Raw genomic sequence first — 22066 nt, forward strand, 5'->3', positions numbered from 1 at the left:
TTCTATGACTATAATTTAGAGCTGAGTAAAATTGCCTCAATTTCATCTTAAAAAAATCTCATCTATTTTAGCTAAACAACTGATCATAAATGTGCTTTTCGTTTGTCATTTTATGTGATCGTAAGGTCACATAAATTCAATGAAGATATAATAATTTGATCTTGAAAAATCTCTCACAGAAAATGTTTCGAAAATATCCATCCCCAAATTTAAGAAATATATCCCTTAAATAATCACAAATATCTCCCAAGTTTATACAACAATTTTTTAAAAAAAACTGCGAAAAAATATCAAAAGTATTTCTAAAAAAGGATCCCCTAAAATTGTCTTTGGCGACCTGTCCCCCTGTGGGCACTCCTGCCTACATGAAATTGCGATGCAAAACCTATATATCTGTTACAGGTGACCATACATCTTGAAAAATGGGGGAGGAAACAAAAAATTTATTTAAAAATTCAAATAAAATAAACTAAAACAAAAGAGGGAAAATGATTAAAAAAAAATCCAAAAACTATGAATCCGGGAAAGAATTTCTAGTCCCTCTTTTTTTTATTTGTTGTGATGCTTGAATTTTAAAAAATTATTTTATCCAACACTATAAAAAGAAAATAAAAAATCGGACATTGATTTTGGGGGAATATCAAGGTAGTGTCAACCTTTATTAAAAAAACATACATTTTTAATTGCCCTCTAACTATTCATACATTTTCTTTCTATGTCTCCCTTCTTCTCTATTCTCTAAACATAGATGATAACACTATGGTGCCTAAGCTAGTCCTTTTAAAAAATGGGCAATATTAAAACAATTTTTCATAATTTGTTTTGATAATAAAAGTGACTTACCATACGTTAGCCTCCTTAGATATTGGTTTAGTTTCAATTATACTTTCAGTGCACACCAAAGTTTCAGGAGAATACCATCTTATTGGCAATGTGATGCCTCCGATACAGTAGTAATCATCCTAGAATGGAATGCACCCAATAGTGTAGCACAGATTATTCGATTAAATAAAAATCCCAGAATTAATTATCAATTGTGTAGCAGGATATTATTTCATATTAAGAAAAAAAAAATTTCCGGAAAAATCTTCTTTAACTTAATTTTTGAATTGAAAACTATCAGTAAATATTTAAAAGTTAAAAAAAGAGCAAGATGTAATTATGATTGGATTCACAGAAAAGTGGCAAACCTGTTCTTGTGCTCAATCTTGTAGTAATTCTTGTCTTGTAGTCAATAATTTTTAATACACATTTTTAAAAAAAACAAAGAAAAAAAATTCTAATGATTCTCAATGAATTTAATAGAACCAAAAAAATACTGTAACTTGAATAGAGAGAGGGAGGGGGAATTAAGATAATATCTTACCCTATGTAGGTTAAATGATATTCCATAATCACCAATTTTTGCAGTCATGTCAGCAGAGATAAAGCAATTATGAGCAGCTAAATCCCTAAAACAGAGTTAAAAAGAAGAATTTTAAAGGTATATTTTTAAAAAAACTAAATTAACTGTTGTTTCAGACACAAAACAAGGTTTTTACTTAAGTTATTTCTAAAAGAAAAATCATAACAGTTGTTATATTTCTCTCTGAACACTTTCAATTTCTATTGACTTAAAAATATTTCAACAGCTTAATTTTTTTTATACACATTTCACAATGTTCTAAACCAGGACGAAATTTGCATTCCTCTGCTTACCACAGATATTTAAGTCTAGCGAATAAATTTCATCTTTTGAATAAATTAAATTTTAAATTAAATGCTTAGATTATCAAACCTAAGTGAAGTGATTTGATTCCAATCAATGGAATTTTTCTTTTATTTCGAACAAAAAATGTTGAGTCTCTTACTTTTTATCACAAAGCAATGTAATTTGAGGATAATATACTTAAAAGGAATGTATTGTAAGAAATTGTATCTGTGTTCTACTGCCAACTTTTTTAATTAAAAGAAATACACCATTGTAGAACAGGGCAGCCACTCAAATCTGGGGGAAAAAATTCACCGTGTTTTCTCTGTACAAATTATACACAATATATTAAGAGGAAACACAATTATTGTGCTCTTGTGCCAGCTATGTTGGGCTAGTTATACTATTTTTAATTGAGGGTATTATTAGGTACCTAGCGGTACCTAGTTATACTATATTTAATTGAGGGTATACTATTTTTAACAGCTTAACATACTTAAATAATGCTATAGTAAATGAAATGGTTTAGTATAACTGAAATATCATCCTTAAATGTCCCATAGATTACGCTTTGAGTGGTCACCATTTTTTGAAAGACGAAAATAAGAAACCAAATTCCCTGAATTTTCCCAGTTTGTAAAGAAAAAATAAAAATTCCCTGCATTTTTCCTGCTATTTCAGATGATTCTTAAATTCCCTGTATTTTCTAGGTTTTCAATGTGGCGTGGAAACCCTGTAGAACAAACCAGGATGAGTACTCACTATAATAAAAAGTTTTTATAAAAATAATAATGACAAAATCTATTAAAATTATGACTTACACATGAGTGAAACCACATTTATGTAAGTATCGAAGACCAGAAGCAACGTTATAAGCCATACGGAGTAGAATTCCATTTTTCATTAAATGTTCTTTTTGATCATATCCCAATAGGAAAGATTTCAAATCCTATAAGATTCAGAATTAATTGCAAACATGTTAATAAGATACTATTTTTATAATGCTATAACAGACATAATTGTTTGACAAGATGGACATCATTACAAAATTAAAATTGGTTTGAATTTAAATTATTGTATGAGTATTTACAGGGGCCTGTTTAGAAGAAATTTGGGTCCGTTAAAGGACCCTTCACAAAATATCTTTTCATAAAAACGGACCCTTCACAAAATATTTCAACTTAAAAATAGACCCCTCACAAAATAATTTATCTTTTAATCAGACCCTTCACAAATTTTTTATCTTTATTATTGTTTTGTTAGTCGAATAAACCCTTCCCAGGAAGGGGGGAGGAGAAAGACAGATGTAAATGAACTAAATTTTATCTTCGGCAGACGCTTCTTCCTTTATTCATCCGAAATTAATATTCTGCGCTCATCAGTATAGGCTAAATACCAAATATTTGTATGTTGCATATCTAATTTAGTAGCAGCAATTGCTGTTTATTTTTTAAAATTTCATTTTTTTAATTATAATTTTACTGTGTTGAGCATAATCTTGTATGTCTTTACAATTTAAAAACTGCTTGAAAAAGTTTTTTTTTTGCAATAATGTACCCTATTTGCACAAATTCACAAAAGCAGGACCCTGGTTGAAAGAATGTGACTTAACGTTTATTTTATATTCACAAATTACTCGTAATTTTTTCATAATTTTACAAAATGTCAGGACAGATCCCTGATTTATATGAATTGAGGTGATTCATTAAATATTGTCTTTGATCATATTCCAATAGGAAAGATTGCAAATCCTATAAGATTCAGAATAAACTGCAAAGATGTTAATAAGATACTATTTTTATAATGCTATAACAGACATAATTGTTTTGACAAGACAGATATCGTTACAAAATTAAAATAGCTTTGAATTTAAATGAATATATGAATAGAGGTGACATATTTAGGTGATTATCTTAAAAGATTCAAAATAAATTGCTAACATGTTAAAGGGATATAGACTTTTATAATGCTACAGCAGACATAATGACTTCGATAAGATCACAACATTACAAAACTAAAACTAGTATGAATTAATAGTGAACCTAACAAATGACGTTTTGAATAATAAAAATTCACAAGAAAAATAAAACTTCATTGAGAGTTTTAAAATGCCAAGAAAAATAATAAATAGCTGAAATTTTGTATTGAAACAGTTTCGTGCAATTTGCGCACCTGTTCTAACATTTTAATTACAGAAAAATCATAACAGTGGGCATTCTTACAAAATTAAATTGTTTTCTAAAGGTTTTCTAATTGTTTTAAATGGGAAGAATAATTCACTATTCTACAAAACTGTTTTGAAGAGAAAATACTAAGTAAAAATTTGACATTTAAAATTAAAGACTTACTCCTAAATTGTGCTCCATAATTAAGAGAAAAGGATCAGACTCAAGACACCTTCCCAACAATCGAACCAAATTTGGATGATACAAATCCCTGCAATAAATCAATATATGCCGTAACGTACTACAAAATATAAATCCATTTCAAAAATATAATAAACTTGTTATTATACCTAAGACCATTTGGTGAGGTTATTAAGTTTAGAGAAATGTAGGCAATACTTTATTGGTTAAACTGAATCTGCTTTCTAGAATCAACTTTTCTTTTTCAGCATGTAACCAATATAAAAAAATACAGGTCAGAGACGGCAGTTCTTTTAAGGCAGGTAATTTTTAAGGTCATTTTTGCGAATTTCCCTCATAATTTCACCTGCTAAATGAGTAATTATTTTTTAACTTAACTTTACTAAATTTTCAAAATTTCAATGAATTAAAAAATTTTATATTCTCAAATTAAAATTTATTTAAAGAAAAGATAAGAAAAATAATAAATATAGTAGAATTAAAAAATATATAGAATAAATATTGCTATTAATTACTTTCCTCCATCAAAAAAAATTTAGCACAATAATTAATTTACACAAAAAATAAAGATGTGCAGCATAATTAAAGAGGATCATATTTGTTCAATGGACGTTGCTTTGAAAATAAACAGTTCAATAAGCATTGAAACAAAACTTAATTCTTTATACACAATATCATAAATTTGATTCAAGTACAAGTTAAGTAACAGCACTTTTTATTTTATTTAAATATATGCCAGAAAAAATTAAAGAAAGCAAAAACAACTAAAAAAATTTTTTGTAATACATAATGATATAAAAAAGGAAATGAAAATAATACTTGATGCTTTGCTTTAAATACTAGGTAGCATTTATGTAACTGCTCTTTTTTTTAATATTAACAGTTAATCAGGGTTTTTACTCTTTAAACAAGGTCATTAAGGACTTTTTCGAGAAATTAAGAACCTTAAAAATAGTAAATTGTTTATCATCAAATATACCACCAGTGACAGTGACAATTATTTACCTTTCTTTAAAAAAATCAATAATAAAAATAAAAATAAAAATTATGATTAAAAAAAATACATTATAATTTTTAAAAAAAATTATTACAATGTAAGTACTGATATAATTGTATTAATTAACAGGGTTAGCCAAATTAGGACCAGGCAATTTTTGAAAATCGCAGTTGAGTTTTTTATAAAAATATTTTCAGATTGTTAAATGTTAACATCTATGACACTAATCCGTATTCCATATTTAATGATTTCATTGAAATGGAATAATAAAATTAAGTGCAAAATTTCAGATTTGCAAATTTTGGGCCAATCATACTAAATATTCAGTTATGCCAAAAAGAAAAAGCCAAAAATTTTGTCTCTCTAAAATGATGTATCTCTAATGCATGGTCTCATTCTAGGAGATAAAAGAATGATTTTTTTTAAAAATATTTTTGTAAGACTGAAAAAATCATTGCTATCAAGTATAGCAATAATTAAGTACTTCTAAAAACCTTGTACCAAAATCAAGTACTTTTAAGGGCCCTTATTTTTCAAAATAAAAATTAAGCAGTTTTTAAGAACTTTTAAGGACCGTGGGAACCCTGTTAACAGTTTTTTAATATGAACAGTTAAACATTAAAAGTGTCATACCTGTAAGGAAGAGCTTCATAGAGAAAGTTTAGGTGCTCAGTTGGTGAAGCTTCCTCACGCAATATTTTAACAATGGTCTTGGTTTTGTCTTCTTCATTGAGGATATGCGATGCTTCACCTTCAACAACACGTCCAAACCAGCCAACACCCAATTCATTGATGTATTGCAACTGATCACGTGGGAAATTGCAATTTGGATCATCTAAGAAAAAGATCGTTATTTATTGAAAGTCTTCTACTAAGAGAAAATATAAATGTTCTCTCAATGAATATGAAAATAAGTTAAAATTTGTTTTAAAATTATAAACTAATTAATGAAGTAGAATAACAAAAAAATAAGAGTCTTATTGTATTCAATAAAAAAATTTTATTAATAAGTTAGACGCTTGATCAATTTTTGTCCATTTAGAGAAAATAAATAAAAATTAAAAAATTAGGTATTTGAACTGCTATCAGGAATTTTTGTGTCATTTTCATTATGTCAGAAAATAGCCTGTTTAGGCTATTTTCAGGTAGTGATCAAAAAAAATTATTGTAAAGAGAAATATTTTTTGAAAAAGTTGCATGCATAGTAATTTTTCATTTTAAATATAAAAATTAAAAAAATTAGGTGGAAATGTACAATAATGCGATAAATAACTGCCGCCGAAAATGATGAATAACTATTATAATTGCAGAAAAATTTTAAAAAAATAAATAAATAAAAACACTGTAACAACACATTTACAACAGAATAGTATGATTAATTACTGAAGTTCGAAATTCATGTGAGTATATTGAATAAAAAAAATATTCGATTTAGAAAGACGACTTGGAGAACTGAAAAACAATAAAAAAAGCAAAACCACAAGACTAAATGCTTAAACTAGGGATGTTAAATAGCAGTTGGCCTCGTGGCAGAATCACAGCGACATTGTCACAGAACTTTACAGAGATCTTTCAGATTTTTTTTTTTTTTTTGGTAAGCACAAAATTTTGGTTTTCTTTTCTGCAGAAATGTACATGCATGATTTGAATCACGCATTTAAATAACCACTTTCTGAAATGCTCAATTTATGCCAATATCGTAAATCCATTTTTATTATATTTTTGGCAGTTATTGACATTTATTTTCATGTGGCTTTTAATATCTCAATGTATTTCAAGCAATATGGGAAATTGAATTGCGCATTTGATTGTTTACTTTTCAAGGCAATGATTGTATAATTTTTTTTGGCAGTTATTGCTTTTGATTTCCACATAGTTTTTAAAACCCTGATATGTTTTATAAGATATTATTTATTACAACAATCAAATCATCTGCATTTGAAATGCATTTGAGTAACTCCTTTCTGAAGAGTCCAACTTGCATGATTTTGTCGTAGATTCGTTTTTGAGTAATTACAGGTTCATGATCGTAATTTCAGACTACAGATTTCACGATATTTAATTATTTCTTCAATGTGATGATGATTTGTAAAATGCAATAAAGGAAATAATTAGAACATCCCCCCTCCAACAAAATGTGAGAATATGGCCCATAATATTAGAATCAAAAAAATATTACATATTAAAAAAAAATTTTTGTTTTTGTAACTTTAAATTCGTAACAAACATCTTTGGTATTATTGAAAATATCTTGCAGAAAGACATTAGAGCTAGAGAGTTTTGTCACAGAAAGCCTGAAAAAATTCTGCCACAAGGGCAGTTTGGATGCGATCATTGAATCTTTATTATATTTTGGATTCATTATAGTGTGGTATGACTTTATATATACATAAATGATAAAATATAATGTATGCAGGTGCCAAAGTAATTTTTCCAAAACTAGCAAAAGTCAGTAGTCAATTAACCCTAATTGTCTACAGTCTAAAAATATTGCATAGTATGCAGTGGAAAACTTACCAAACCAATCATGGAGGGAGACTGCATTCTTTAAGAAACTTTTAAAGTGTGCAGGCCGTGAAGAAGCAGTTCCTAGTTGATTAGATATTTTCCTAGGCAGGATATCTGGCAAAGGCTCAAAAGTAATTTTATCTTCAAAAACTGGCAGACCAACCGGTTGCATATCAATAACCGCTGAATGAGGTGGGAAAATAGCAAACTCAGTTTGATTCTCAAATGATGAATTATTCTCATTTAATCCGTTAATTGGCATACCATTTTGGTAGCTTAATGCCTAAAATAGAATACAATCTATGTATAATGAATGTAATAAAAACACTAAAATGTAAATTAGATAAAAAGAGTTTCGAGATCATACAATATATAAGGTCGTTTAAATAAAAGAGCAAAAAAAAAAGGGTCTAAAAACTATCCAAAACATAAATTGCTCACAATAATAGTGTAATTTGAGTAAAGTAAGAGCTCTCTTAGCCATTCGCCTGGACCTGTGGCAGTGACTACATTAATGAGGTATAACTATTTCAAGTAGGGGTGTGGGGTTGTTGTTTTGGACAGGTTTACTTATTCAGTAATGTCACTCTCGTATATCAGAAAATTACAAGATTTTGATTATACTTGTGCTAACTCAATGTATAATGCTAAAAAAGAAAGTAATAAACAAAGATGTGCTTTAACTCCCAATGAAACTCGTTTTGGATTAAATAGAGTTGCTAGCTATCAAAATATAAAGAAGGATTTACTACTACTTTTAAATAATTAAAAAGCGGGATATATATATGAAAATATATTCAATGAAAATATATACAATATGAAAATATATTCAATGGATCCTCCTACATGACTCATGACGGAAAACCTATCATCGAAATAAGATGGATTAATACTATGATGGAAAATACTTTCTTGGGCTGTAGCATACAAACAGGTTTAAAGTAGATTGATGTGACTTCAAACCTATGTGCATTAAATATGGTGCAAATTAGTTAAGAATTGCAAATTCATTCCTTGAATGATAAAACTAACATTAGCTTTAGATAATAGACTAAGCAATTAGATAATATTGTTACCCATATAAATATATACTTATATTACTTTGTTAAATATTTATAAAAACCTGACATTTTATTAGAATATTTTAAAAACAATTATTGAACTCAATAAAAACATACTAAAGAAAAGCTAAAAATAAATCAGTTATTAATAAATTGTGTGTAATACTTTCCAGATAATATATTCAGTAATACTAATAAATAGGATTAAAATTGGAGATAATTTTTTTTTCAGTTAAAGAAACTTTTTGGAAATATTAAATGCATTCTTAAAGTAGTCTACAATTTTCTTTTGTTAAAGGGGATGCACAGATTTGAGCATGAATATTATAAAAATTGCATTCCTAATAATAAGTTACGAAATTATTAATTTATTCTTCAAAACTTTTTTTATGGCAAATATTAAATCTTTTTTTAAAGAAAAGTAGCAACCAAACGAAATGATTTAGGCAAAAAGTTTATCTTTATTGAATCTGAAATAGAATCTTAGGGCATTGATGAATGTAAGAAAATAGTTTTATGAAAAATCAATATTTAAATAAAATATTTTGACATCTTTCAACTGAATGACTTCAACTTCAGAGAGACAATTTTGCTCCAGGGTGCGTAGCCAAATCTTTGAATCAAAAATAAGCACTTTTTAAAAACTTTTCAAGCACTTTACAAAAATTTTCAAGCACTCAAAAAATTCATATTCAATCAATGATATTATTGAAAAACAAAAACTTTTTATAAACAGTTTTAGCGTTAAAAAAAAAACAAAAAGAAACGGACGTAAATCGAAACAATCAGTACTTTCCCACATCACCGAGTGAATTCAACTTGACCCTGAACTCAGAACAAAAGTACCCTTACCCCCTACGTCAAAAAAAGTGTTAGAAGTAAAATAAAATAAACAATAACAAAATTTAAATAAACTAAAAAGAAAAACATTTCATAAGGATCTGTTATTCTCTATCCGAATTGGAGCACTCGGGTTTCGGTTTCAAGTATGTGCGCATGCGCAAGTCATAACGTGGGTACGACATGAAGTCCGCGTGAATGATTACGTAGCAAACTCCCCATTTTTCGTGAAATGCATGGGATCCACCAGATATCACTGAAGGGAGAAAAAAATATTCGAAAAAAAAGCACTTTTTAAAAAAGCCAGCTGAAAAAAGCACCTTTAAAAGTTTTTAAAAACGAAATCCCCAAAAAAGCACCTTTAAGTACTTTTTACAAACGCTACGCACCCTGTGCTCTGAAAAATAAAAATTATTAACCGTTTCATGCAGTCTAAGGTACGGACAATACAAATTTAATCTGAATCTTAAGTTATTTTCTATTGAATCAAACATTCTTGAATAACTCAACAGATAAATAATTTACAAAAAAAAAGTAAATAATGTTTACCTTTATGCTTTTATTTGGACAACAGACGCAACCAATCATAGCATAAATAAGTAGAATCAAAAATGCTCCAGAAACGAGAAACAGCAGGTAACTAGGGATGGAGTTGAGAGGGTCTGGAAAATCTAAACGACCTAATAAAGGAATGCAATATTTCAAAATAACAGAACTTGTTTGGTTAAATAGCATTTCAGTAAGAAAATTTGGTGCATTAGATTTGGAAAATACACCAAAGAATTACTTAAAGAGAGACAGAAGCAAATTTTAAATTGACAATTCAAACAAAATTGATTACATACAAAACTGCAATTTAACACTATTTCATTGTCAGAAAAAACTGCATTTGTACATTTAAATCATAGGTTTTCAACATAGGTGCTATCGTTTCCCACTAGGCAGTGAAGAAGTTTAGCGGGCAAAATTTTGTAGCTAGAGGGTCATTTAAATTGAGTGCCTATTAAAATTCATACATTTTCTAATTTGGTATCAAAGAACTATTTACATTTATGACTTAGCACATAATATTTGTCATTGAGTAAAATTTTTTGTCTTTAAGAATAATGCTTTTTAATGATGAGAAGGAAAAAGCGTATATACACTTTACATTGGGCGGTGTCTAAGCGGATTCTTGAAATTCCTCTACAAAAATGAAGAAACTAAAAATATAAATTATTATTCAAGAACTTTTAAAATATTTAAATAGTTTTTAAAATTTTATCTCACTTTTAACCAGCTTTATAAAGATTTTAATGTATTTTTAAGATAATTTATATTTACTTCCTACTTTGTTTAATAATTCAAAAGGACAATATTAAAATACTGACATCTTCAAACTATCTAATTTAGAATATCAAATTGTTTATTTATAACACTTATTTATCTGATTTAATTTTGAAATATTTAATTTTTCACTAAGTAACAGCTGCACTAAAAATACAAGCAATGGATAGCATGTCAAGCTGATAACATCAATAAACAATATTTATTTCACATTTTTAATAATTCATAAAAAATGATCATATCCAATGTAATAACTTAGGTAATTTTAAATAACTTTAAGGCATGGTTTTAGAAGTATATCATAACAAAACTATTAAAAGACATAAAATATGAAAAACCACTTATTATTTATTTCATGTTATTATTGTTGTTGTTTTAGCATAAAGTGGGCTTTGAAAATTTTTTCACCTGCAAAGTGACCTGCAAGAATCAAAATAGATTAGGAACCTAAAAGGATTAGGCCTTAATTTTCATAAGTGAATAGTTCCTGAGAAATCAAACTGATTTACTCAAAACAAATAATTATGAATTTTTTTGTCTGACGTAAAATATCTAAAATGTCTTATGAGAATTCTCGTAAAAATCAGAATGTGCAATAATTTTAGATACTTTAGCAACAGGACCTATCTTTCCATAATCTACTCTAATGATTATTTACCTCACTTTTCAACATTTATATGAATTTATAAATAAATAAAAAAAAAAAATTTTTTTAAAAATCACTCAATGTGACGAAAAATTTTAGATTATATTGCCCTTAAACAACCTGCAACTAATTGAAAACTAAACTTATCACATTAAAAGTTAATATTGCTAAATCTCCAACTTTTTACATCTAAAATGACTCCTTGTTTAATACTAAAGTCCTTGGCGCGACAGCCCGTAGAGGGCCAAGGCCTACTGTGCCCATCTCAGTTTTCTTGACCTTGGCCTCTGGAGTGCAAGAGCAGGTCAGTCGAGCGTGAAACACCCAGTGTTTAGTTCCCAAGCATGCTTGGTACTCATTTATCAAACCACTGAAGAGATGAAAGGCTGAGTCGACCTTGCCCGGCCCCGAGACCTTGTTTAATAAATAAATATTTATTTTGAATTTCTCCTCGTTTGGTCCATCTTGCTGCAGAAATGTGCTATTGTAGATAAAAAGGTATCTACTTCCTCCCATTGAATGCTCGTTAGTCAGTGGCAAATGTTTTTAAAACATTATCATTTTGTTATGTTGTAAGTAAATTTCTAATTTTCCTTTCAGATACTCACTACCTTTATGCCGGTGCTATTGTTGTCGTCAGCCATTAAGGCAGTGGGGGTACAATTGTCCTTGTTTTCCAGTGGCGCCATCTTTGACCAAGGATTTCAACTTTTGCATATAGGGCCGACCCATTCATTTATCCAAAAATCTTAATTTTGACCTGACCCAGAGAGCGATCAATCTCCAATTTAGTACCACCACAGGAATAATTTGTTATGGAAACATGGAGGACTCTGTGACCCATCAGATTTAATGTGCACCAGTCACCATTTACTTCACGGGAAGTTTTCGGCCGATTGGATTCGAACTCCCGCTCTCACAAACGTGAGTCAAGTGCCCTACCAAATAGGCTATTTAAGTTCTATGCCGTTGTTACTACTCATATACTTAATTAAATTATAGTTTTTCATCGAATTAAGTTGTAGCTTCATTCTTAAAATATTTCTGATTGTTAGGTAAACCTTTTACGGTATGCAGTTTATCTAGGAACACTAAAGAAGTATCTTTCACTCCATGCATTTTTTATGTACAGAGTTAACAATTTCCACTTACACAAAACAATCAACCAAAGATTTCAAAGAACAAATTAGTTTGATAATTGTATAAACGGAAATGGATTAGAAATAAAAATGAAACTGGTAAAATATAAAATAAAAAACAAACTTAGTGGATTTTTCCAATTGGGCCCAGTCTAAAAAAACAAAACAGCTCAAGGCTCTGGCAAACCCAAACACTCACAAGTGTTGTTCTGATAAATTTGAATTCCTGATTTTGAAGTATTTTAAAAAGATTCAACTCTTTGAAAACAACTCTTTGATTAACAAATAATGATAATGTAGTGGAATCAGATTTATTTTAATTGCAATTGGGGATCTGAAAACTAAAAAAAGAAAATTTACTATGTATAAGTACTTTAAAGTTTCATGTTTTAATTTAAAAATTTTATTGTAAAACGGAAGATTACAAAAATACTAACAAAAGCATTAGTTCGTCCAAAAATTGCAATTAATTCACAGCCAAGTTATTTATTAAAAAAACAATTAAATCTGATTAATTCTCCTTCATATTTGATCTTAAATTATTATAAACATATTATTTTAAACATATATATATTAGCCTGCCACTGTTTATAAGGCAACAAGCTTCTTAATTGCCTATAGGATGTATAAAATAGTAAGAGCACATAAGCATTCAAAAATGTATAGCTCCGGCACCTGAGAAAACACCTAGCTCTCAGATGGTAATGAAAAAACATTACATTATAACATTCTATTATGAAAAAATTACTTGCACAGTCACAAATTTCCTTAAAGGTAAAGTAATTTTGGAGTAACTGTCTGATTCTATGCTTTATAATATTTGCTTATAATGAGAAATTTTTTTAGGGTGAACTCTGATATCTGTGTCACTAATAAACTATGAAGTAATTCCACAAAGTATAAATAAATACACTTAATGTGTTTTGTCTACACATTTATAACACCTGATACTGATTCATTGTGAAGGTATAATACTATGAAGGTGTAATAAATTCATAAAATACGTGAAATAGAGATAAATTCATAAAATACGTGAAATCGAGATAAATTCACATAATGTATTGATACCTCTATAAAATAATACCGATTATTTGTTTCACTGATAAAGTATGAAGGAACTCCAGAAAATATGTAAAATACAGATCAATTCATCTAATGTGACTACATATTTATAATACCATGATACTGATTATTTGCTTCATTGATAAACTATGGAGGTACTCTATAAGACATATAAAATATAGATGATCTCACTTAATGTGTAAACACAATTATAACACTTGAAATACTAATTATTTGTTTAACTGATAAACTATGAAGATAGTCCATAAAATAGAAATATATTCACAAAATATGTCTACCTACCACCAGAAAGAGGAAAACAACAACAAACATGCAGACTGCACAGACAAAATATTAGCGATATTACTTTCGAATTCATTGTTTAAACTCCTTTGTAAATAACTCCAAAAATAAAGCAGAAATAAACAATATTAAGAATCTTGATCATGTTGAAGGTATAACTACGAAAACATCACGAGGAATATTATTTACTCGCTGAATCAATTTGGTCTACTTCTTTAAATGACAGTACTTGAATGTACACAAATGTAAACAGCAAGAGAAAAATGTATCCCTTAAAGACATACATCTGAATGTTTACATTTTTTAAAAGTTGTATTCTATTTTGTTTTAACTTCAGCCATTATCGAGACTGAAATACGACTGCATATCAATATATTGACATCATATAAACACCTGCTTGTTGATTAAAATACTGTATCACCTTCGTTACTGGTTACTAATCACGACAAAATACAAAACAGAAGTTTTGATAAATTTTGCCTACATTCATACTGAGGCTTTTCTTAAGAGCTTTTATAGGTGATGCCGAACTCGTGGTTCTGGAAAAAAGTTCTGCACCAAGACATATTTCCACAGATAAAAAGTAGTAGTAGTAGTTCATTTACGTCGCACTAGAGCTGCACAATGGGCTATTGGCGACGGTCTGGGAGGCATCCCTGAGGATGATTCGAAGGCATTCCATCACAATTTTGATCCCCTGCAGAAGGGATGGCATCCCCGCTTCGGTAGCCCGACGACCTACACGCGAAGTCGAGGTCTTTTCGATATAGCAGTTTAACGAGGACCAATACCGCACACCCTCAGTCCCTGAGCAGGCTGATCCAAGTGATCACCCACCCGCACACTGACCGCAGCCAGTGATGCTTGACTTCGGTGATCTGCTGGGAACCGTGTCTTAACGATCAGTCCACTGCGGGACCACAGATAAAAAGAAACCACAAGAGGAAGTGAAGGTAGCCATGGAAAACGGGTTACCTTTTCCAATCGTCGTGGCGACTTTTCCCCAGCAACAATTTTACCTCAGCTCCAGTTGGGTTCAAAATTGGCTCAATAGGGGTCCTAAAAGGGGGACTGTAGGTCAAACAAATATGTGAGGAGCACTCAAGAAAAATTTGAAGCAAAATAGAATGGAACACATCAACTAATAAATATCATGTAAAAAATTGAAAATAAAATGTAAAGAAAAAACAAAACAAAACATGAAACGAAATCTATAAAGCGAGTAGCGAATTCAAATGAACTCACATGAACGGGAAAATTTTCAAGAATGATTTAAAATATTTTCGTAAAAAGATTACCAGATTACAATAATTTATACCACATATCTAGCAACAAAAAAATTTCAAGTGCTCCTCACACTACTGTATTGATATATTTTTATATTTTACTTTGGATATATTGATGCAATATTAGGAAGCACTCCTTTTTGTGGATATAATCGTGTAATCTGATGCAGAGATTGCATCTTTTTTTCCCGGATTTTCATTTAATTTTTTTTCTTTTAAGTAATTCATTTTATTCTTTTTTTTTCTCTTATTCTTTTCTTTTTTTTATTATTCTGCAGTTTTTTACATGTTTTCTCTACATATATAAATAATAATAATAGTAAAATTTAAAAAAAAAGATAAGCTTTCAAGCATAATAGTAAAATCAACTAATATTCGCAATCAAATACTTTCAACCAGAAACACCAAGGAATTTTTTTTATACAAAATAAACTATTTTCTATAATTCCATATGAGAACTCTTTTTTTAGAACTAAGCACTTTCTACAGAAAAAAATTTTTTTAAGCCAGTAATGAGATAAATCACAAAAAAAGGTAAACCGAAAAACCGTTTTTTCATTGTCGCCGGGTTTTGAATAAAGAAACAACTGGTGCGGTGCACTGGTGTGAAAAATTCACACCATTCGGTAGTATTCTGGTGTCACCAGTGCAAATATTGGAACTTGCTCTCTAATGTGCTGCCATCTGTTGAGATTAGAGAGAACCACCGGCAAAAATAAGGTAAATAAGATTTGTTTTGGTTTGGATTTTTAAGTATGGCATGTTCGAAAAGAAATTCTGTAGACTCGGTAAGGAAAGAAATTAACTTGACATTTATTTAATAAACATGTGAATGAATTTGCTTGCATTAATAATTTGTCGTGTTGTTGTCTTATTTTATTTGTCTTTTTGTATCTATCATTTTTCATCCTCTATGAACATTCAGTTCAGTGTTCTATTCTGTATTCTAAATAAAGTATCTGAATATTGCATTTTACTCCAAATTTCAGTCAAGCAGCAGTAGTATTACGTGGAAAAAAAAGGAGATGAAAAACTAAAGAAAAGGAAAAAAATTTAAATAAAAGAATTTCATGAAAAGAGACAAACGTGGATGTAAAAAACTTAAATTGGGCTGCCTCAGAAGTATTTATTTTGTAAATGTAAAAATAAATTATTTATGTAGAACCTGTAAAAAGTTTCGTTGTCTTAGGAAAACCCAAATTTATTTTTATTTTACACTTAGCTTCTAAATTATATGTTAGGAAATTGTTGTATGTATCTATCTACGCCTACAACCATCTCCAAAGGATAACTTGCAAAAATTTAAATAAATATACCAATATAGAAATCTTCTAAAATAAAATCCCAGTTAAATTATTTAGCTATTTAAACTAGGAGCGGATCAGCATCTTGGCTGATTTGTTTTTAGGGCCCTTATCACAAAATACTCTCCTTATAGCCTTAATGAGCAGTAAATTCAATCAAAAGTTAAAATTGATTGTCAGATTTTGTTTATAGGTCATAGATCTGTCTCTCAAAATTTGGGGAGATTTCCGTATCGTGATCTGTGGCTGAATAATCACCAAGTTTTGGAAACATCCGAGCAGTGACTCGCGAGTAACTAAAAAAAAAAACATTACAAAAAAAGACTAACTCGAAAAGTATAACTCATAGCCACCCCCGGGCAAGCATCTACATTTTTTAAAAAAAAAAATTCAAATTTAAAATCTATTTATCACCTTGGCGATGGTAGATGGCACGACAGATCACGATACGGAAATGTCCCCCGAAATTCTAACTGTAATACAAGGTGGCCCAAAGTTATATTACATAGAATCAGAAGTTTTACAATTACACAATCAGACATTTTGTTATGGTGTTAGATTTATGTACCAGGTCAACTTTTATAATGGAAATTATAATTTTTTAGAAGAAAAAAAAATCAGTTACTATATTGATTAATATGAAAATTGTCTTCCCAGTTTAATGGTAAAAATTTTTGAAAAATTAAGATTTTACTACAAACTTTAAACTCATTGTCTTAAACAAAACTTACACTACAAAATGGTTAACTATTTGATTCTCTTGAGAAGGCAGAACTAGATTATGAAACTACTACCAAAGAGAACAACTTAAAAAATTATTCTTTTTATCATTTTATATCTTTTTAAGACAGTTATGGAGGGCCGCTTTTAGTGCTGGGCTTATTTTTCTTATCGACAAGCATACTTCAAATCTATACCCGAAATTTAAAGTTATGTATCAAATTTGAAATATTTTTATGGTTTTGCAATTTTTATTTAATCAAATTTAATGAAAAATAATCGGATATTTCAATTTTTTTTATTTTGTTATAATTATTGGATGTAAGGTATTGATGCAAATTATTTTGATATTCTTAGATTAAAATGATTTGCCTTTTTTTTTTTTTTTTCAGATTAATGAATTCACACCTCTAGACAAATCTGAAATTGAGGTTTGTAGCAAACATGGAATTCAAACCAAAGTCTCAGGAATCGTAAGATATTATATTTTTGAATTTATACTCATTTTTATAATTTATATATATATAGTAAGTATTATATTATGAATTAAAAGGCAAATAACATAATCTGTTTAAATTTGAAGAATTTTTTAAACAGTCAAAACTCATTTATTGCAAACCCTTATATAACAATATCCCGAGTGTTTTAAACAGAAATTTAAAAAAAAAAAAGAAAAAGTATGTTTATTGTTAAGAAATTACGTTATTATAAATGTGACTTACATTTAATCTGTAAAATTCCAGATAAACTATTTAAAAATTACTCTATTAACTCTGTCCTACAAAAACAGTCTGGCTGACTATTGGTGGAAATTTCATATCCCTAGAAAGAGTTATCTGAAAAGCAGATAAGGTCGCGAATCACACAGCCATTTGTAAACACAAATAATTTTAGGCCTAGGCAGAATTGCTGCTACATTTTCACAGAACTTTGCAGAAGTTCTTGCTGAAAGATTTTTCTTTTGGAAAGTAAAAAAATTTGGTTTGCTTTTCTGCAGAAATGTATGCATAAATTTGAATTGCGCATTTAAATAATCACATTTTGAAGCGTTCAATTTATGCCGTTATCTTAAATCGATTTTGATTGTATTTTCGGCAGTTATTGACTTTGATTTTAGGTATCCCGATATATTTCAATATGTACTCATTCAATATGTGTTCAATATATCTCAATGTATTTCAAGCAATATGGGAAATTCCAATTGCGCATTTGATCATTTACTTTTTACGCCAATGGTTCTATCAATTTTTTTGGCAGTTATTGCTTTTGATTTTCACTTAGTTTTTAAAACCCAATATTTTTTATACAATATTATTTATTACAACAATCATATCTTGGAAAGAAATATGCATTTGAGTAACCCCTTTCTGAAGAATCTGATTCACATGTTTTTGTTGTCGATCTGTTATTAGGTAATTACTGTTATATATTTCATGATATTTAATTATTTTTTAATGTGATGCTGCTTTGCAATATGCGATAAAGGAAATAATTAGCGTGTTCCCCCAACAAATAGGAATGGGTGTTTTTATTGCATTTTTCTTACCAAATTAAATATTCCGTAATAAGCATAATAAAATATTTCAATTTCTTACCTTGATTCAAACTTGACTTAATGTTTATTAGAAGCTAACCCCAGTGGCAGAATTTTTTCGAGCTATCTGCGACAAAACTCTCTATCACTAATATCTTTCTGCAAGATACTCTTTAATAACCACAAACATATATGTTACTCATTTAAAGTAACAAAAGAACTGTGTTAAGAAAAATACATGTAATTTTTTTAAAATTGAACATGTCATAATTTTTTATTCTAATATTATAGGTGATATTCTCGCATTTTGTTGGGGGCGCACAAATTATTTCCTTCGTATTTTGTAAATAGTCATCACAATAGAAGAATTAAAAATCATGAAATCTGTCGTTGTAGTTGCCGAAAAATAGATCGATGACGAAATCTTACAAATCGGACTCCTCTAATGCGTGTTTCGTTTTGAGATCAGGTTGTTGTAATAAATAATATAGTATGAAAAATATTGGATTTAAGAACTATGGAGAAATCAATAGCAATAACAGCTAAAAAATCGATTAAAAAGTAAATACTCAAAAAGTAAGCCTACTATGTAAAGTAAAAGTAAGCCTACCTATGTAAAGTAAAAGTAAGCCTTAAAAAGTAAATACTCAACTGCACGATTTAAAATTCCCATATTTTTTGAAATATACCCGGATATTTGATATCCACTTGGAAATTAATCGAAACATTACATCGATTTACGATACTATTGGCATAAATTGAGCGCATTAAAAAGAAATGATCTAAATGCATGATTAAAATATTATGTGTAAATTTATTTTAAAACAATTTTTTTTTCTTACCTTTCAAAAGAAAAATCCTTCTGCAATATTCAAACTTGACTTAATGTGTATTAGGCGCTGACAATATTCAAACTTATATATTATATCACTATATCAAGATGCCTAACTGGTATTATACCACGAAATTTCTTATATTAGTCGTAAATGCAATTTTTGTAATCAATTCCTTAATTTTTAAGAAATAAAAATTTTGAGTATCCATTAAAAAAGAGTTTTTTTTTATGCCAAATCAAAAGCAATCTGGTTAGTCCTCCACTGATTTAGGAAAAATAAAGTATGATGCTCAACTTGTGTCTGTGGATTTTGTATATACAGTCAAAATCTAATCCAGTTGAAAATTCTTTTGTAATCCTAAGTTGTGTCCATTTCCATAAAAAAAAATTTTTTCAATGGCTTCATGTATTTGGAAGTAAAAACTTTTTTTCTTTGACACAAGGCAAGTAATCAAGATTCAACTACAATTTACAATTTTCTTTTTGTTTTAACTGAGTTCTTTTAATTTTCTACAGTTTTCTGATAACTGTTATTTAGTTTTATTTTTTCTCCCCCAGCATATAGGTTTTATGGAAAGTCGATATTATGTTAACTTCAGAGCTCCTCCTCAAAGTGATTTGAATAGTGAAAAATTGAGCCCAGACGAGGAAGAATGGTTGGAATATATGGTGTTCATAGAAGAAGACCTTCATTGGTTGCTTAAATTACCATACCACAGGTAGTCTAGTCAGTAAATTTTTTTTTTTTTAAACTAAATTATCTACTTAATAAAAATGTATCCATTTTGTTTTTTATTTTACAATGTGCTGGTACTTTTTTTCTATGAACCTATTTTCTTGTTATTTACGTACATATTTTTAACTTAGCTGCAGCTTAATCATAAAAAAAAAAAAAAATCCAGACAAATGGCTAGGGGAGTTCTTACTTTAGACTAACTAAATTTTACTTTTGTAATGCACATGAGAAGTACTATTTTACTTTTGTTTGCATAAAATAAATGTTCTAAACAACTTTTCCTTCATCATGTAGATTTTGGTCTCAGATTGTATACGATGAAAACCTTCATCGGTGTTTGGAATCTTATTTGTCACAAGCACCAAGGTATTTATTATTTTTTTATTCATGACTTGTGATTTCCCTTTATCATTCTGTGTTACTCAAGTCATTTTTTTTATAAATGATTTTAATGTTATTAATATTCATTATCTTATAAAATAACCTGAAAAAGCTCTAATTTGAGAGTCTTCCAGGATATAAATGCATTAAGAACAGGGTATCCACACACCAGGAAAGTCACGAAAAATCAATGAAAGTCATGAATTTCAGTATTGAACAAAATTTGTCATGAAATGTTATGATTTTAACTATTTTTTTCAAAAAAATCATGGAAAGTCATAGATTTAGGTCACCGAAAATTCTAATTTTTGAAATGGAATTTACTCCTTCCCCCAATTTCATGGTGTTCTGAATATCTGAGTTTGTAACAAAATCTCCACTCAGTCTTATTTTATTAAAATATAAAATGTTTTTATCCTATTCTTTAATGTTTTTATCCTAAATGTTTTTATCCTATTCTTTTCTCTTCAAAAAATGGAAGAAAAAACATCATTTCTAGAACGATTATCTTATAAACTTTTGTGGTTTCAGAATTTTTATTGTTATTTTTTTTTATTTTATCAATTTAAAATTCTGAAGCAAGCCAGTCAGAGGCAAAAATTTTTTTTAATTCCGAAATGAGAGCAGAAAAATCTAGAGTATTTCTTTTCTTTCTGATGAACAAGAAAAGTATCATTAGATTATAATTCTGAGAAATAAAAAGGAAAAAAAAATTGCTTTTGTATTTTTTTTAGCTATTTTATTGCTTCTACTCTTTCTTTTCTCTGTTTTTTTAAATTTAAAATCTATAAATATGAAGATGCAGAGAATGACAGTTTTGCTTATACCTATCATTTCAAATGCATTTTTAAATTTATTGTTGTGCTTTTGTTGGAGAAAACATTAACTTCGTTAAGTCATGAAAAATTCATGGAATTAGTCAAGAATTGAAAAATTTTAAGTGTAGCAGATACCCTGTAAGAAAGGAAAATTTAAATAATTTATGAAATAAGTAGTTTTTTGCACACAGCTTTAAGCCAATAAATGAAATAGCATGAACAAGCTTTTCTCTGCGAGATAACATAATAATAAAATTTTCGAAATCAAGTTCAAATTCAAAATTTCCTGATTCAAAAATCAAGTTTTTTCCGTTCACAATGGTGTCTGGATAAAATATTACATGAATTGAATCTCACAAGGACAAAATATTGTGTACTCATTATAATTACAGAAAATGTCACATGAATGCTAAGAAAAAATGTGATTATGAACATACACTACATTCTCAACCTGTCGAAAATTCAGAATTTTAAATATTGTTAATGATTATGATAATACAACAATCGAGGATTA

At 28.6% G+C, this 22066-nt stretch overlaps 2 protein-coding genes across 6 annotated transcripts in view; one reads left to right on the forward strand and one right to left on the reverse strand.

Annotated features, from left to right (window-relative positions):
- The window catches only part of LOC107449992 (uncharacterized), a 33036-nt gene extending 18539 nt beyond the window's left edge, over positions 1-14497 (reverse strand). For both annotated transcript variants that reach the window (XR_011636891.2, XM_016065687.5), the window contains exons 1-8: positions 13939-14497; positions 10012-10142; positions 7571-7844; positions 5687-5888; positions 4039-4126; positions 2512-2639; positions 1367-1451; positions 844-962 (exon numbers count right to left, since the gene is read on the reverse strand). Coding sequence is in view for 1 of the 2 variants with exons in the window: in XM_016065687.5 (XP_015921173.2) it covers positions 844-962; positions 1367-1451; positions 2512-2639; positions 4039-4126; positions 5687-5888; positions 7571-7844; positions 10012-10142; positions 13939-14014 (1103 nt within the window). In the remaining variant the exon portion in view is untranslated. The remainder of the gene's footprint in view (positions 1-843; positions 963-1366; positions 1452-2511; positions 2640-4038; positions 4127-5686; positions 5889-7570; positions 7845-10011; positions 10143-13938) is intronic.
- Positions 14498-15881: 1384 nt separating this feature from the next.
- The window catches only part of LOC107450009 (activating signal cointegrator 1 complex subunit 2), a 33756-nt gene continuing 27571 nt past the window's right edge, over positions 15882-22066 (forward strand). Inside the window, exons 1-4 of one of the 4 annotated variants that reach the window (XM_087161797.1) lie at positions 15882-15944; positions 17641-17721; positions 20176-20336; positions 20648-20719. In XM_087161797.1, the coding sequence (XP_087017923.1) occupies positions 15897-15944; positions 17641-17721; positions 20176-20336; positions 20648-20719 (362 nt within the window). In that variant the 5' untranslated portion in view covers positions 15882-15896. Of the gene's footprint in view, positions 16364-17640; positions 17722-20175; positions 20337-20647; positions 20720-22066 lie in introns of all 4 variants that reach the window. The other 3 variants (XM_016065711.5, XM_043043556.3, XM_071181655.2) reach the window with 3 other exon arrangements.

Source organism: Parasteatoda tepidariorum, chromosome 4, assembly GCF_982258835.1.
Source record: "Parasteatoda tepidariorum strain Cologne lab strain chromosome 4, Ptep-v5.0, whole genome shotgun sequence".
In the NCBI taxonomy this organism is placed as follows: domain Eukaryota; kingdom Metazoa; phylum Arthropoda; class Arachnida; order Araneae; family Theridiidae; genus Parasteatoda; species Parasteatoda tepidariorum.